This window comes from Scyliorhinus torazame, chromosome 20 (assembly GCF_047496885.1).
Source record: "Scyliorhinus torazame isolate Kashiwa2021f chromosome 20, sScyTor2.1, whole genome shotgun sequence".
Taxonomy (NCBI): domain Eukaryota; kingdom Metazoa; phylum Chordata; class Chondrichthyes; order Carcharhiniformes; family Scyliorhinidae; genus Scyliorhinus; species Scyliorhinus torazame.
The window spans coordinates 25919132-25934651 of record NC_092726.1 but is presented as its reverse complement, the minus strand read 5'-3'; the positions used below and the strand labels follow the sequence as shown (position 1 = coordinate 25934651).

Sequence of the window (15520 nt, the reverse complement as noted above, 5' to 3'; positions counted from 1 at the left end):
TGGCTTGAGAGCTGAGATCGTGGGAACAAAGATAGCAGTTAAGGGTAGTGTATTCACTGTATTGATTAGCATTGTTTAAGGGGTAATTGTAAGTTATTTTCTGGTGTGATTTTAAAGATATTAATAATGTGTTAGTAATAAATCCATATTTCTTCATGACATCACTCCTGGAGTGAGGTAGCCTTTCCTCACAGTCTTGCAAATATAAATTAAGTATTTGGGTTTCGGACCAGTACCAGAGCCACTGTTGGGGGCTGGCCCAGGATCGTAATAAAATTGGGGGCTCGTCCTGGATCGTAAGAGTAAGGTACTGGCATGGATAAAGGATTGGCTGACTGGCAGAAGGCAGAAAGTGGGGAATAAAGGGGTCTTTTTCAGGATGGCAGCCGGTGACTAGTGGTGTGCCTCAGGGGTCAGTGCTAGGATCACAACTTTTCACAATTTACATGAATGATCTGGGGGAATGAACTGAGGGCTAGGTTTACAGATGATACAAAAATCCGTAGAGGAACAGGTAGTATTGAGGAAGCAAGGGGGCTGCAGAAGGATTTGGACAAGCTAGGAGAGTGGGCAAAGAAGTGGCAAATGAAATACAATGTGGAAAAGTGTGAGACTTTGGAAGGAAGAATTTAGGCATAGACTATTTTCTAAATGGAGAAATGCTTTGGAAATCACAAGCACAAAGGGACTTGGGAGTACTTGTTCGTGATTCTCTTCAGGTTAACGTGCAGGTTCAGTCGGCAGTTAGGAAGGCAAATGCAATGTTAGCGTTCATGTCGAGAGGGCTAGAATACAAGACCAGGGATGTACTTCTGAGGCTGTATAAGGCTCTGGTCAGACCCCATTTGGAGTACGGTGAGCAGTTTTGAGCCCCGTATTTAAGGAAGGGTGTGCTGGCCTTGGAAAGGGTCCAGAGGAGGTTCACAAGAATGATCCCTGGAATGAAGAGCTTGTCGTATGAGGAACGGTCGAGAACTCTGGGTCTGTGCTCGTTGAAGTTTAGAAGGATGTCGGGGGATCTTTTTGAAACTTACAGGATACTGCGAGGCCTGGATAGAGTGGACGTGGAGAGGATATTTCCGCTTGTAGGAAAAACTAGAATAAGAGGGTACAATCTCAGACTGAAGGGACGATCCTTTAAAACAGAGATGAGGAGGAATTGCTTCAGCCAGAGGGTGGTGAATCTGTGGAACTCTTTGCCGCAGAAGGCTGTGGAGGCCAAATCACTGAGTGTCTTTAAGACAGAGTAGATAGGTTCTTGATTAATAAGGGGATCAGGGGTTATGGGGAGAAGGCAGGAGAATGGGGATGAGAAAATATCAGCCATGATCGAATGGCGGAGCAGACTTGATGGGGCGAGTGGCCTAATTCTGCTCCTATGACGTATGGTCTTATGATAGTGTAAACCTACGTTGCACTCTTTCCAAGGCTGAAATATCCTTCCTAAGGTGTGGACAAGCAGATCTGCTAACAGTACTCCAAGTGGGGTCTAACCCAGGATTTAGTATAGCGACAGGATGTCACGGAAGGAGCGTATGTTACCCAGTATTCTCCAACCACCTTGACAGATGGTGAAATTTGAATTCAATAAAGATCTGGAACTAAAATTCCAATGGTGCAGATGAAACCATTGTTAATTGTCGCAAAAAAAACCGCTCAGGTTCACTAATATCCTTTAGGGAAGGAAATCTGTTGTCCTTACCGGGTCTGGCCCACATTAGGCCCTTAAATGCCCTCTGAAATGGTCAAGCAAGCGTCTCACTTCAAGGGCAATTAGGGATGGGCCTAGCCAGCGATTCTCGCACATCCTGAATCAATTTTGTGAAGAAAGTATATTTACTCTAAATTTACTCTCTCAAACACACACACGTGTGCGGTATACACAACCATACAAAAGCCCTCCCCTCAGGGGAACACAGCCAGTTATCAGCCCAACACGGACTAGTTTGCCCACCCCGGGCCCCTACCTGGCCCGGTTGGCACTCAGCCATCTTTTTTTCTATATTTTCTGCACCTTTTTCGACTTCAGGCCTTATTTGGTACCGATTTGATACGGTAGCACAGTGGCTAGCACTGTTGCTTCACAGCTCCAGGGACCCGGGTTCGATTCCCGGCTGGGGTCATTGTCTGTGCAGAGTCTGCACGTTCTCCCCGTGTCTGCGTGGGTTTCCTCCGGGTGCTCCGGTTTCCTCCCACAAGTCCCAAACATTCTGAATCCTACCCCTGTGTACCCGAACAGGCGCCGGAATGTGGCGACGAGGAGATTTTCACAGTAACGTCATTGCGGTGTTAATGTGAGCCTACTTGAGACAATAAAGATTATTTTTTTTTTTTTTAACAAACATTTTATTCAGGCATTTATGCTTTTGTGATAACAAAATACAAATGTAACATAATTCAGTACGAACCCCCCCCCCGCAACCAACAACCATACCCAGCCAACATAGCTTATACACACAATTCCGAAGTCCCTCAATCTTCTCTCGCTGATCCGCCTAAACTAAAAGATTATTATTATTAAGCGCACCTTGCAATATAAGCTTTTCATGTCGAGGCTGCATATCGTGTGTATGATCATTGAAACTACTGTCGGTGTTATAATTTTGGATTAAATGCTTTGGTTTCATCTCGTTCGGTAACTTTTGATATAAAACGTTAAAAGTCCAATAAAAACTTTTTATCAAAAACTATAAAATAAGACAGGAATTCGGAGTCAATGGTTCAACGGGGAAGGGCGACGGAAAATCTGTGGTCAGTCGATTTCAGAACATTGAGTGACTTCCCGTTCCCGTTTTGATCTGAGAGTGATGTAGCAGCTGTGGGAGTTGGTATGTCCCTTCACCCCCAGCAGCCAATCTTCCAAAGCTAAAAGCAACAAACAGCTTCTCAACGCGGCTTGTCCAAGCGTGGTAATGTCTCCCAGAGCCGTCACCCACCAGGTGACCCTTTTGCAAACAGGAGCCAGTAGTTCCCCCATCTTACTTTTTTTTGAAAAAAAAAAAACCTGCTTAGTTGCCTTTTCCCCGTCAACAGTTGGCGTTTCCAGGGGCAGTCACTGCCGGAATGCCGGTCTGGATCATTCAAGGGACTTTTTAACGAGTACAACTTCATCCAGAATGTTCCCTTGGTCCTTGAGGACGAATTATATTGTTGTGATTGAACTGTTTGTGAGGGACTTGCGGACGCAAAGCTTGAACGTTTGCTGCCCAGAAAACAGGAGTACAAATTGGAGAAGAATTCTATTGTTTTCCAGGGATTTCCCGAAGTGTGGAACCTCGCCACTGCTTGATAGAATGTTGTGTTGCGTCCATTATTATCCGCAGGTGACCGAATATTCCAGTATTGTTCACAATTCGCTGATCGCGCATTCAGGGACTCTTTCTTCTACACTCCCCCCCCCAAGAACCTCCTGTTCATCTTCCGACACCTTCCCCTCAGTAAATCCTTGTACGTTGACCTCAGGTCTTGGCTGAAGAAGGCGTAGATGAAAGGGTTCAGCAGGGAGTTGGCGTAACCCAGCCACAGAAGTGCCCGCTCCAACCCGAGGGGGAAGCAACTACAATCGATGCCGCAGATGAAGGGGCGCGCGGTGGACTGAACGAAAAACGGCAGCCAGCAGACAGTGAAGACCCCCACCAGGGTCCCCAGAGTGGCGGCGGCTTTCTCCTCCCCCTTGAGGGGCCCCGCCCTCCTCGCCGCCCCCCGGCACGGCAGCCGGGCCTCGGGCGCCCTCGACCCGCCCTCTTCTGAGGGAGAGGGCAGGCTGGCGGCGCTCCTCTGGGCTGCCCGGAAGATCTTGTAGTACATGACCAGCATGATGGCGGTGGGGAGGTAGAAGGCGGTGACGGTGGAGTAGACGGTGTAGCCGAAATCCTGGCTGATGAGGCAGACCCGGTTGCCGTTGACGTTGAGGGCCCAGCCGAACAGCGGAGGGAGGGTCACCGAGGCCGAGAAGATCCACACCCCCACGATCATCTTGGCCATCGTTCGGCCATTCTGCCTGGCTGGATAGGTCAGGGGCCTGGTAATCCTCAAATACCTGGGTGGGAAAACGACAAGAGTTACGATTAAATGCACTCGCCCTAGGGAAGGCTGAAGAAATATAAAACCATGCCTAGCATTCCCAATTCCGGGAAGCAGCCTTCTGAGGTGTGGCCATATTGCGCACAGAAAGATCCCACACCAGCGTGATAACGAGCAGTCTGCCTGCGTTTCTCCGTTTGTGTCCATTGAGGGCACCGGGGGGGGGGAAATGGAAAATGGCCGCCGGATCTTTGATGTCCATCCGAGAATGCAGGCGTGGCCTCACTCGTCCGAAGGACAGTACCGCACTCCCTCAGTATGGCACTGGGGGGAGTGTGACACTTATTTTTTTCCCAATTAAGGGGCAATTTAGCGTGGCCAATCCTGCACATCTTTGGGTTGTGGGGCAAAACCCACGCAAACACGGGGAGAATGTGCAAACTCCACACGGACAGTGACCCGGGACCGGGATCGAACCCGTCTCCTCGGCACCGTGAGGCAGCAGTGCTAACCACTGCGCCACCGTGCCGCCCTAGGGGGGAGTGGGAGGCTGATGTCCAGGCCCCTGATGGGACTTGAACCCACGATACTGTGATTCGCAGAGCGGGAGCGCCACCCAGTGGGCATCGATTGATCGAGCAGGTGTGGGTGTTGGGCTGTTGGTTTTCTGCAAAATCTTGCAGGAGGAACCTCTGTAGTTACCCTGGAGGGGACAGGAGGGGAGTGGGGAGAGTTTTAGAGGGAGGAGAGTGTGCAAAGAGTGAGAGAGAAAGAGAGAGAGAGAGAGAGAGTAGGGGCCAACAGGGTAGGGTGAGAGAGAAAGCGAGAGAGAGAAAGCGAGACACCGATTGTTAAGAGACGGAGCGAGTTGGAGAGAGAGAAGGGGAGGGAGAGATCGAGACAGCAAGGAGAGCGAGAGAGGATTGGGAGAGGGAAGGAAAGAGTATGGGGGGGGGGGGGGGTGGGGGGTTGAAGCATTCGCAATAATATTCAGCCAGAAGTGCTGAGTGGATGATCCATCTTGGATCATTCTAGAAGGGGGAGGGTGAACAGCCAGTGGTCGTGGTGCACATCTGTACAAACGACATAGGTTAAGAAAAAGAGTTGGGGTCCTAAAAGCAGAATGTAGGGAGTTGGGAAGAAAGTTGAGAAATCAGACTCTCAGGATTACTAGCAGTGCCACGGGCTAGTCAGAGGGGGAGAGGTGCAGATTCGATGGGCCGAATGGCCTCCTTCTGCACTGTAAATTCTATGATTCCTGGCACACTGGGACCAGTTCTGGAGAGATGGGACCTGTATAAACTGGACGGGTTACACCTGGGCAGGACTGGAACTGATGTCCCAGGGGTGGGGAGTATTTGCTAGAGTGGTTTGGGAGGGTTGAAACTAAAATGGCAGAGGGATGGTAACCTATTCGATGAGTGCAGCGAAGGTTATCATAGACTATCATAGAATTTACAGTGCAGAAGGAGGCCATTCGGCCCATCGAGTCTGCACCGGCTCTTGGAAAGAGCACCCTACCCAAGGTCAACACCTCCACCCTATCCCCATAACCCAGCAACCCCACCCAACACTAAGGGCAATTTTGGACACTACGGGGCAATTTAGCACGGCCAATCCACCTAACCTGCACATCTTTGGACTGTGGGAGGAAACTGGAGCACCCGGAGGAAACAAACGCAGACACGGGGAGGATGTGCAGACTCCGCACAGACAGTGACCCAAGCCGGAATCGAACCTGGGACCCTGGAGCGGTGAAGCAACTGTGCTAACCACTGTGCTACCATGCTGCGCTACCTGGTTTACCAGACTGATTCCAGGGATGGCGGGACTGTCATATGAGGAGAGATTGACTAGGTTGGGATTGTTCTCGCTGGAGTTCAGAAGAATGAGGGGGGAATCTCATAGAGACTTATAAAATTCTAACAGGAATAGACAGGGTAGAGGCAGGGAAGATGTTACCAATGATGGGTGTGTCCAGAACCAGGGGTCACAGCCTAAGGATTCAGGGACATTTCGGACAGAGATAAGGAGACATTTCTTCACACAAAGAGTGGTGAGCCTGTGGAATTCATTCCCACAGGAAGTAGTTGATGCTAAAACTTTGAATGTATTCAAGAGGCGGCTGGAAATAGCACTTGGGGAGAATGGGATCAAAGGCTATGGGGAGAAGCAGGATTAGGCTATTGAGTTGGATGATCAGCCATGATGGTGATGAATGGCGGAGCAGGCTCGAAGGGCCCAAAGGCCTCCTCCTGCGCCTATCTTCTATGTATCTATGAGGAGTTGGAGGAGGGTGTCATGATATTCAAGTGAACATCACAGCACATACACACATACAGAGTGATGGACAGATCAACGGACCAATTAGCACACACAACATGGCAGCCAATCACAGACAAGAGCATACACAGTACAAAACAAAGAACACAACACTTCCTGGGCAGACCAGCAGGAGACGGCTCAGGGCAAGGACCTCCAAGCCAGACACTCAGACAGACACCATGTGCTGAGTACCAGAGTTTGTTATATAAATAGTTAAAAGAAATAAAACTGCGTTGTACCAATCGCAACCGTGTTGGTTTGTCTGTGTCTCAGAGTACCCAACACTTCAGAGGGGGAATCAAAACAAAAGACAGAAAGGGGATTAAGGAAAGTGATAGGCAAAGAGATCAAGGGCCAGGTTCAAAGGAGCACAGTGAAAAATATTGGGAGCAAGACAAACAATGTGAAAAAGACAAACTTAAAGGCTCTGTGCCTTAATGCGTGGAGCATTCGCAATAAAACGGATGAACCAATCGCGCAAATAGATGTGAATGGGTGTGATATAGTCGGGATTACGGAGGCATGGCTGCAGGGTGACCAGGGATGGGAACTGAATATCCAAGGGTATTTAATATTTAGGAAGGACAGACAAAAAGGAAAAGGCAGTGGGGTTGCAGTGCTGGTTTAAGAGGAGGTTACCGCAATAGCGAGAAAGGATATTAGCTCCGACAATGTGGAATCTGTAGGGATAGAGTTGAGAAACATCAAGGGGCAAAAAAACAATACTGAGGGTTGTATATAGACCCCCAAACTGCAGTGGTGATATTGGGAATGGCATTAAACAGGAAATTAGAGATGCATGCGATTGATTGATTTGATTTATTGTCATATGTACCGAAGTGCATGAAAAGTAATTTTCTGCGGCCGGGGGAACGTACACTATACGTACATAGTAGACAAAAAAGAATAATCGACAGAGAACATTGACAAATGGTCCATCGACAAACAGTGATTGGTTACAGTGCGGAACAAGGGGCCAAACAAAGCAAATACAGGAGCAAGAGCAGCATAGGGCGCCGTGAATAGTGTTCTTACAGGGAACAGATCAGCCCGAGGGGGAGTCGTTGAGGAGTCTAGTAGCTGTGGGGAAGAAGCTGTTCCTATGTCTGGATGTGCGGGTCTTCAGACCTCTGTACCTTCTGCCTGATGGAAGGGTCTGGGAGAAGGCGATGCCTGGGTGGGAGGGGTCTCTGATAACGCTGTCAGCCTTCCTGAGGCAGCGGAAGGTGTAGACAGAATCAATGTGAGGGTGGCAAGCTTGTGTGATGCGTTGGGCTGAGTTCACCACACTCTACAGTTTCTTGTGACCTTGGACCGAGCAGTTGCCATACCAAGCTGTGATGCAGCCGGATAAGGTGCTCTCTATCGCTCTCTATCGATAAAGGAACATCTGTAATTATGGGTGGATTTAATCTGCGTATAGATTGGGCAAATCAAATTAGTCACAATACTGTACCAGATGTGATGGGAATGTCACTTTAAGAAATGGTTGTCTGCTCAAGTTACTGCAGTGATGTCAGAGTGTGGGTGGAGCTGAGCTCTGGCTCTGCTTTTTAGCTTCGCTTTGAGGAAAAGCTTGGGTGTGCATGTGTTTTTTGGTTTTGTTTTAGTGTTGGAGCTGAAGCCAGCCAAAGAAGGTGTAATTGTGATCTCTCTGCCATCTAAAGACTATCTCTCGATCATTTGGTGAATTCAGAGTGATAACTGCTCTCAGTAGAAAATTTAAATCTGATGTTCTTCTGTAAAAAGGATTTTTGTCTTATGGATGTTAAAAGGAAAGTTTAAGGATTACTTAGAGTGTTATACTCTTTGGGGGGGGGGGGTTGTATTCGAATTGATGATTGCTAAGATGTTCACTGTATGTTTTAAAAAGGTTAACTAAGTTCAGAGAATAAACATTGTTTTGCTTTAAAAATTACTTTTAAAATTCTGCTGCACCACACCTGTAGAGTGGACCGTGTGTTCCCCATACCACAATCTAGTAAAAGTCGTGGGTGAGGTGAACTCCATGATACACTTTGGGGTTCTCTAAACCCTGGCCCATAACACAGAGGAATTCCTGGAATGTATACGGGGAGGTTTTCTGGACCAATACGTTGGTTGAGGAACCAACAAGAGGACAGGCCATCCTAGACTGTGTACTGCGAGACCCCTTGGGGAAGAGCGATCTTAATATGACGGAATTTTTCACACAAGATGGAGAGTGACGTAGTTGATTCTGAGACTCTGGTCCTGAATCTTAATAAAGGAAACTATGATGATATGGTGCATGAGTTGGCTATGATAGATTGGGAAACATTACTTAAAGGGATGACAGTGGATAGGCAATGGCAAACATTCAAGGAGCACATGGGGGAACTACAGCAACTGTTCATTCCTGTCTGGTGCAAAAGAAAAACAGGAAAGGTGGCCAAACCGTGGCTTACAAGGGAAATTAGAGATAGTATTAGATGCAAGGAAGAAGCATACAAATTGGCCAAGAAAAACAACAGGCCTGAGGATTGGGAGCACTTTAGAATTTAGCGAAGGAGGACGAAGGACGGATCGGAGCAGGGATGTCTTACAGCAATTAGACAGGTCTTTGTGAGGCCACACCTGGAATGTTGCGTGCAGTTTTGGGGTCCTTATCTGAGGAAGGATGTTCTTGCTACGGAGGGAGTGCAGCGAAGGTTTACCAGACTGATTCCTGGGATGGCGGGACTGACGTATGAGGAGAGATTGAGTCGGTTAGGACTGTATTCACTGGAGTACAGAAGAATGAGGGTAAATCTGAAGAAAGCTATAAAATTCTGACAGGACGAGACAGGGTAGATGCAGGAAGGATGTTCCTGGTGACGAGGGTGTCCAGAACCAGGGGTCACAGTCTGAGGATAGGGGTAGACCATTTAGGGCAGAGCTATGGAGAAATGTCTTCACCCAGAGAGTGGCGAGCCTGTGGAATTCGTTACCACAGGAAATAGTTGAGGTCAAAACATCTGGGCCGGGATTCTCCGATCCCGCGGCCAGGTTCTGACGTTGGCGTCAAAAGCGGCGTGAGCGACTCCGGCGTCAACGAGCCTCCAGGCCCAGGCATTCACCCCTACCTAGTGGGCTAGTACGGCGCCGGAGTGGCGTCCGCTGCTCCGGTGCTCGAAAGCCGGCGCGTCACGGCCAGCGCTGGTCCGCGCTGGGTTGCCGTCTCCGCGCTGGCCCCCGGGCAATATGGCGGAGTTATACAGGGGCCCGGCGCGGAGGAACGTAGGTTCCCCCCCCCCCCCAGAATTAGCCCGCCTGCCGATCGGTAGGCCCCGAACTCGGGCCAGGCCACCGTGGAGGCCTCCAACCGGCGCGGCGGCGACCCCGCGAACGCGATTGGCGCCGGAGCTGCGTGGCGCGATTCTTGCGCTTCCCCCGGCGATCCTCCTACCCGGGATCAAACCATAGGGGGGAAGGCGGGAATCAGGGTATTGAGTTGGATGATCAGCCACGCTCATAATGAATGGCGGAGCAGGCTCGAAGGGCCGAATGGCCTATTCCTGCTTCTGTTTTCTATGTTTCTCCTCCGGAGGTCCCCTGTATCACAGATGTCAGTCTTCAGCCAATTCGATTCACTTCACGTGATATCAAGGAACGGCTGAAGACACTGGATACTGCAAAGGCTATGGGCTCTGACAATATCCCGGCAATAGTACTGAAGACTTGTGCTCCAGAACTAGTCACACTCCTAGGCATGCTGTTCCAGTACAGCTACAACACTGGCATCTACCCGGGCAATGTGGAAGATTGCCCAGGTGTGTCCTATACACAAGAAACCGGACAGATCCAACCCAGCCAATTACCGTCCCATCAGTCTACTCTCCATCATCAGCCACGTGATGGAAGGAGTCATCAACAGTGCTATCAATCGGCACTTACTCGGCAATAACCTGCTCACGGACGCTCAGTTTGGGTTCCGCCAGGGTCACTCAGCTCCTGACCTCATTACAGCCTTGGTTCAAACATGGACAAAAGAGCTGAACTCCAGAGGTGAGGTGAGAGTGACTGCCCTGGACATCAAGGCAGCATTTGACCGAATGTGGCATCAAGGAGCCCCAGCTAAACTGTCCTAGGCCCAACCCTCTTCAGCTACTTCATCAATGACCTCCCTTGCATCATAAGGTCAGAAGTGGGGGTGTTCGCTGATGACTGCACAATGTTCAGCACCATTCGCGACTCCTCAGATACTGAAGCAGTCCATGTCCCAATGCAGCAAGACCTGGACAATATCCAGGCTTGGGCTGACAAGTGGCAAGTTACTTTCACAACACACAAGTGCCAGGCAATGACCATCTCCTACAAGAGAGGTTCTAACCATCACCTCTTGACATTCATTGACATTACCATCGCTGAATCCCCCACAATCAACATCCTGGGGGTTACCATTGACCAGAAACTGAACTGGACCCAGCCATATAAATACTGTGGCTACCAGCGCAGGTCAGAGGCTGGGAATCCTGCGGAGAGTAACTCACCTCCTGACTCCCCAAAGCCTGTCCACCATCGACAAGGCACAAGTCAGGAGTGTGATGGAATACTCTCCACTTGCCTCGATGAGTGCAGCTCCAACAACACTCAAGAAGCTCGACCCCATCCAGGACAAAGCAGCCCCGCTTGATCGGCACCCCATCCACAAACATTCACTCCCTCCACCACCGACGCACAGTGGCAGCCGTGTGTACCATCTACAAGATGCACCGCAGCAACTCTCCAAGGCTCCTTCGGCAACATTCCAAACCCGCGACCTCTACCATCTAGAAGGACAAGAGCAGCAGATACCTGGGAACCCCACCACCTGTAGATTCCCCTCCAAGTCACTCACCACCCCAACTTGGAAATATATCGGACGTTCCTTCACTGTCGCTGGGGCAACATCCTGGAACTCCCTCTCTAACAGCACTGTGGGTGTACCTACAGCACAGGGACTGCAGAGGCTCAAGAAGGCGGCTCACCCACCACCTTCTCAAGGGGCAATTAGGGATGGACAATAAATGCCGGTCTAGCCAGCGAAAGCCACGTCCCAAGGATGACGAAATTAAAAGAAAGGTGCCCTTGTTTATGCTACAATTAGTTTGTTCACCCAACGCTGCGATAAATAATACAAACATCACCATTCAGCGCCGTTCTCAAGGTGGATCAAGTCTGGTAACACATTAACAAGCTAAAGCTGCTTTGAAATGCATGGCAGTATGTTTAGCAATTAAGCTATTTGGTTTCTGGGTGTTTCTTGTTGGTACAGAGCAACACTCCGTTTTAAAATCTGTCGCGCCCCAGTGGCCCTGGGCAGGGACGGAGACGTTTACTCGCTGCTGTCTCCCAAACCGCATCCAGCAGCCCGCAGGAGCAGGATAGATCGCAGGGGATTATTTCCAACCGGAACACCCCATCAGGGTTAGGGCTTAGGGTTAGGGTTGTCTAAATACTCATTGAGCAGTCCACCGGACACTCCCTGACAATGAGTCAGTGCGCAGAAGGTCTCTGACATCCTCGAACAAAACTATCGCGGAGATAATCTTTACAGGGTTGGCTCAGAGACAACAGCTCGTCCCGCGCCACTTGTCGAACTCGCGCTGCGCAGATTGCAAAGCATACGAAAGCTAAACGATCAGACGTCTCTCGTGCCTCTCTCGCCCACCTTGTTCCTGAGCGATTTTCCCCCCTTGGTAATCGTGACAGAGAAATACCTCGCCCTCAGATGCCGAGATATATCCCCTTCACGCTTCCTTGTAATAATCTTCATTAGTGTCACAAGTAGGCTTAAATTAACACTGCAATGAAGTTACTGTGAAAATCCCCTCGTCGCCACATTCCGGCGCCTGTTCGGGTACACAGAGGGAGAATTCAGAATGTCCGATTCACCTAACAGAGACTTATGGGATGAAACCAGAGCACCCGAAGGAAACCCACGCACACACGGGGAGAACGTCCGGACTCCGCACAGACAGTGACCCAAGCCAGGAATCGAAGTGGGACCCTGGCGTTGTGAGGCAACAGTGAAGCAACGGTGCTAACCACTGTGCTACCCGTGCCGCCTCCTTCGAGGGAGGGGCGGTGGAACCCCCAGCTTTGATGCCACTACAAGCTTGCGCTGAACAGCGCCCGCTGCCCCTCTCGAACCGTGGAGCAGCATGGTAGCACAGTGGTTAGCACCGTGGCTTCACAGCGCCAGGGTCCCAGGTTCGATTTCCGGCTTGGGTCACTGTCTGTGCGGAGTCTGCACGTCCTCCCCGTGTCTGCGGGTGCTCCGGTTTCCTCCCACAGTCCAAAGATGTGCAGGTTAGGTGGATTGGCCAGGCTAAATTGCCTTTAGTGTCCAAAAATGATAAGGCGGGGTTACGGGGATAGGGTGGAGGTATGGGCTTACGTAAGTTGCACTTTCCAGGGGCCGGTGCAGACTCGATGGGCCGAATGGCCTCCTTCTGCACCGTAAATTCTGTGAGACCTCACAATCAATTGGGCAAGATTTTCCACTGAGGGGAAGCGCATATTAAAAAAAACCCGTCTACTCGCTTGGCGCTGGTTCCACGGTTGGGCAGCACTTTCAGACAAACCCTGAGTGCGCCACACGAAGCAACCAGCGGAAGATAATCAGTGGCTCATTTACACTGGCTGCGCTTGGCGCTCATTCCTACCCGCTCTGTGCAAACAAAAGAAACATGCCCAAGCCTCACTCCTTTTTTGAGTTACCCAGAAGCCTGCAGGTCCCCATTAGCTAACCTGGCACCATTTCCTCACGCGGTACAAGTTGTCGCTCCCTCTGGAATTTTGAATTCTTGCATCTGTCCGAGTCAGTCAAAGCGTCTAGACAGCTCCCCTCTTCCTCCCTCCGCACTCAAATGACGAAATTTATCCTCGGAATATCGCGCAATAAGTACCGCTCCCCACTCAGCGGGGAGAGGGCAAGCTCGAAGCATCCTCACCTATCCACGCTGATCAGGCACAGAGTCATGATGGATGCACTGCAGCAAACGACATCCAGGGCGATGAAGATATCACAGAAGACACTGCCAAAGGGCCACTCCCCGCCCGTCAGATCGGTAGCGATCGCGAAAGGCAGGACAGCCAGGGCCACCGAGAGGTCTGCCCCTGCCAACGACGCCAGCAGGTAGTTGGGGGGCCGCCTCGCCCTCTGCACCACGCACACCGAGACGATGGCCAGCACATTGCCCACCACTGTCCCACCTGCGATCAGGGTCAACGTCAGGCCGATGATCAGCTTGTGAGGGGTGCCCAGAGTCAGGGCCTGCCTCACGCAGTTGGTGCCATTGTGGGGGCTGGCGCTGGTCATGACGGTGAGACCTCCTCGCCAATTTGGGGGCCGCGTGGCGGAGGCAGAGATGGCATACCAACTGGTAACGGTCCAACTCGTCTCCCAGTCGAGCGCCTGACCTCTCCCCTTCACGCCAAGCCCAGAAGGACGTCAGATTGCCAGCAGCGAACACTCTCTAGTCTTGTCAGGAGCTCGAGTCTCTCTCTCTCTCTCTCTCCGGTGACTCACCGTAGGTAACCGAAGGATCACTGTCACGTGATCAACACTTAACCCCATCACTTCCAGTCGTTATCCAAAGGTTTACACCTGCAAATACTCCCTGCCAAACAGTTGACCTTTTGATGTAACGTCACACATGCCACTTAAGGCCAATTTGTCTCTCTTGATCGGTCAATATTTGGCCTGTTCTTGCGAGGCATCGGAAATTCCAGGCTTCCAGAACATTCCAACCATCCCAGTTGGAAACGCGTCCATCTATGCATTCACATAGTGCTGTTTTCTTCGGAGTACAATCTACCCCAGGCACTCCAGGCGAGTATTACATAAACATAGAACATAGAAAATACAGCACAGAACAGGCCCTTCGGCCCACGATGTTGTGCCGAACCTTTGTCCTAGATTAATCATAGATTATCATTGAATTTACAGTGCAGAAGGAGGCCATTCGGCCCTTTGAGTCTGCACCGGCTCTTGGAAAGAGCACCCTACCCAAACTCAACACCTCCACCCAACACCAAGGGCAATTTGGACATTAAGGGCAATTTATCATTGGCCAATTCACCTAACCCGCACATCTTTGGACTGTGGGAGGAAACCGGAGCACCCGGAGGAAACCCACGCAGACACGGGGAGGACATGCAGACTCCGCACAGACAGTGACCCAAGCCGGAATCGAACCTGGGACCCTGGAGCTGTGAAGCAATTGTGCTATCCACAATGCTACCGTGCTGCCCTTGAGAACAAATAAATCTACACTATATCATTTTACCGTAATCCATGTACCTATCCAATAGCTGCTTGAAGGTCCCTAATGTTTCCGACTCAACTACTTCCACAGGCAGTGCATTCCATGCCCCCACTACTCTCTGGGTAAAGAACCTACCTCTGATATCTCTCCTATATCTTCCGCCTTTCACCTTAAATTTATGTCCCCTTGTAATGGTTTGTTCCACCCGGGGAAAAAGTCTCTGACTGTCTACTCTATCTATTCCCCTGATCATCTTATAAACCTCTATCAAGTCGCCCCTCATCCTTCTCCGTTCTAATGAGAAAAGGCCTAGCACTCTCAACCTTTCCTCGTAAGACCTACTCTCCATTCCAGGCAACATCCTGGTAAATCTTCTTTGCACCTTTTCCAAAGCTTCCACATCCTTCCTAAAATGAGGCGACCAAAACTGTACACAATACTCCAAATGTGGCCTTACCAAAGATTTGTACAGCTGCATCATCACCTCACGGCTCTTAAATTCAATCCCTCTGTTAATGAACGCGTGCACACCATAGGCCTTCTTCACAGCTCTATCCACTTGAGTGGCAACTTTCAAAGATGTATGAACATAGACCCAAGATCTCTCTGCTCCTCCACATTGCCAAGAACTCTACCGTTAACCCTGTATTCCGCATTCATATTTGTCCTTCCAAAATGGACAACCTCACACTTTTCAGGGTTAAACTCCATCTGCCACTTCTCAGCCCAGCTCTGCATCCTATCTATGTCTCTTTGCAGCCGACAACAGCCCTCCTTACTATCCACAACTCCACCAATCTTCGTATCGTCTGCAAATTTACTGACCCACCCTTCAACTCCCTCATCCAAGTCATTAATGAAAATCACAAACAGCAGAGGACCCAGAACTGATCCCTGCGGTACGCCACTGGTAACTGGGA

At 50.2% G+C, this 15520-nt stretch overlaps 1 protein-coding gene across 1 annotated transcript; it reads right to left on the bottom strand.

The window, feature by feature from the left end:
* Positions 1–2357: 2357 nt before the first annotated feature.
* On the bottom strand, positions 2358–13823 carry LOC140397000 (5-hydroxytryptamine receptor 7-like). Its single transcript, XM_072486022.1, has 2 exons — positions 13284–13823; positions 2358–4039 (listed from the first exon to the last, which is right to left on the bottom strand). The coding sequence occupies exons 1-2, from the start codon at positions 13649–13651 to the stop codon at positions 3385–3387; spliced, it is 1023 nt and encodes a 340-aa protein (XP_072342123.1). The 5' UTR covers positions 13652–13823; the 3' UTR covers positions 2358–3384.
* Between the last annotated feature and the right edge of the window lie 1697 nt (positions 13824–15520).